The sequence below is a fragment of the Octopus bimaculoides genome, chromosome 1 (genome assembly GCF_001194135.2).
Source record: "Octopus bimaculoides isolate UCB-OBI-ISO-001 chromosome 1, ASM119413v2, whole genome shotgun sequence".
Lineage (NCBI taxonomy): Eukaryota > Metazoa > Mollusca > Cephalopoda > Octopoda > Octopodidae > Octopus > Octopus bimaculoides.
In genome coordinates this window covers 91757680-91759910 of record NC_068981.1, presented here as the reverse complement: position 1 = coordinate 91759910, position 2231 = coordinate 91757680, and the positions used below count along the sequence as shown (strand labels likewise).

At 32.0% G+C, this 2231-nt stretch overlaps 1 protein-coding gene across 1 annotated transcript in view; it reads right to left on the bottom strand.

The window, feature by feature from the left end:
- LOC106874534 (calcitonin receptor) overlaps positions 1-2231 on the bottom strand; it is a 315260-nt gene that overhangs the window by 48538 nt on the left and 264491 nt on the right. Inside the window, exon 3 of the mRNA XM_052966607.1 lies at positions 852-959. Within this exon, the coding sequence (XP_052822567.1) occupies positions 852-959 (108 nt within the window). The remainder of the gene's footprint in view (positions 1-851; positions 960-2231) is intronic.

The following is a 2231-nucleotide window of genomic DNA, read 5'->3' as shown; positions in this document are numbered from 1 at the left end:
AGAGAGAGAGAGAGAGAGAGAGAGAGAGAGATGACAGAGAGTGATATAAATAGATAGATAGATGTAGATACATACATACATACATACATACATACATAAATACATATATACGCATGAGAATATGTGTTAGTGTATATGTATATAATTCATATGTTTGTGTTTGTGTGTGTTTGTGTGTGTGTATGTGTGTGTGTAGATATAGAAATAAAAATATATAAGACAATTATTGTTGCTCATATCATTACTAGGAATATTACAACTATAGGTTCAACTTACCCGCTCTGATGGTATAAAAGATGCGAAAGGCTGTAAAATTGTAAACAGACATGATTGTAAAATATTGAGCATATAATTATATTGCTGCATTGCGGGATATCTGTTATGACTCGCATTACCATTATTGTTTTTTTACTTCTATTGTTCGTTGCCCACTATTTTGCCGTAGCATAGTTATGGTCAGGTAAGTTGTCACCTGATGTCTAATGTGTGAGCTGACCTATTAGTAATTAGGAACCACTACACCATATACCTGGACATACGGCATAGTGGTTAAGAGCGCGGGCTACTAACCCCAAGATACCGAGTTCGATTCCAGGCAGTGACCTTAATAATAATAATAGTAATAATAATAATAATAATAATAACATCAAGTACCGGCTGATGCTACGTAAATTAATCCTTTATATGCCACCTACCGCTTAGTAAACTGAAGTGCATCCATCCCATTAACAATTCCTATAATTATTCATTCAGTTTGTCCATAATTATAAAGCATTATCATGAACATATTAATAAATGTACATGACAATAAACAAATGGTAATATTACTTTGAAAATTATATTCAAATTACCTGAATGTGTGAATCCTATACTTTCTGGACATTTTTGGTATATTGTTGTATTTGCTGGTGTCGCTGCCCAACATTGGAGCGTATCCCATATTTCTGGACAGAATGGATCTGTTAAATATATGAAACATTGCTTTGGAAATATACTTAGATTGAGATGGAAAAAAACCCAGAAAATGGTTGCTGTATTAAATAAAATATATAATATCAATTATCTCAGTCTTAACTCTGAAAGAAAATATTTTGAAATAAATTACACATTTCACTATATTTTTGATTAAATTTATCGTTGAGTTATACATACAAAAGATTTGGTTTTGATGTTTGAAAATACGTGGCTATTTTTAGGTACACAAATCATTTCAAATTGCATAAGCGATACTGCATAGCACAAGGTGTAGGAAGCCATTTTATTCTGATTCTTAGCAATATACATTGTAATGTATGTTTAATATCTAACTGAAAGTTGAAAATACAGGAATTAACTGGGTGATCTATGCAAACGTTAACTGTTTCACCATTGCATTCGAAATAGCAACTTTTCAATACGTGTGTGTGTGTGTGTGTGTGTGTGTGAGTGTGTGCGTGTGTGCGTGCGCATGCGTGTCTATCTGTGTGATTGTGTAATAGTATATGAGTGCTTCTGTGTTTCTATGCACGCTTGTCTGTATAAATAAGTACATGCACGTGTACTTATGAGTATTGTATCATTTAACAACTGTTCACGTGTGTGTGTGTGTGTGTGTGTGTGTGTGTGTGTGTGTGTGTGTGTGGATATAAACATATGCGTACATCCATTTATTACAATAAATATTGTTTCATATATATTTACTTCGATTTATGACTTTAATTTTACTATTTTGAAAACGCTTCATGCGATATCACACTCTAGCGTTCGTTCCATAGTTGCGTGTAGCATAATTAAATTTTCATCAATACAAAGGTTAGAAGGGAAGGTTCTTGACTAACATGTAATTCAGTAGGGGAAGTTTTAGACCCGTTAGTAATTTATGTAGTTTTTACAGCTCTTATATAGTTTTGCAGTTGTTTTCTATCTATCTATCTATCTATCTATCTATCTATCTATCTATCTATCTATGATATATATATATATATATATATATAGGTGAGAAAGTTGGAATGTGAAAGCACGTGGTTGGATGTATAAAAGATAATAAGAGTGAAAAAACTACAGAAGGCTTGTGTTACATGGTTAAAGTATATATTTAAATTATGTCAGAAAAATGTTAGAAAATATTTTGGGTATATAAACATTGTATTTTGGAGAAATAACCGGTTTCGTGGAGTGAACACATGTTACAATGAAGTAGAGAAATTTGAAAAGACAACACGAAACCGGTTATTTCTCCAAAATACAGTGTT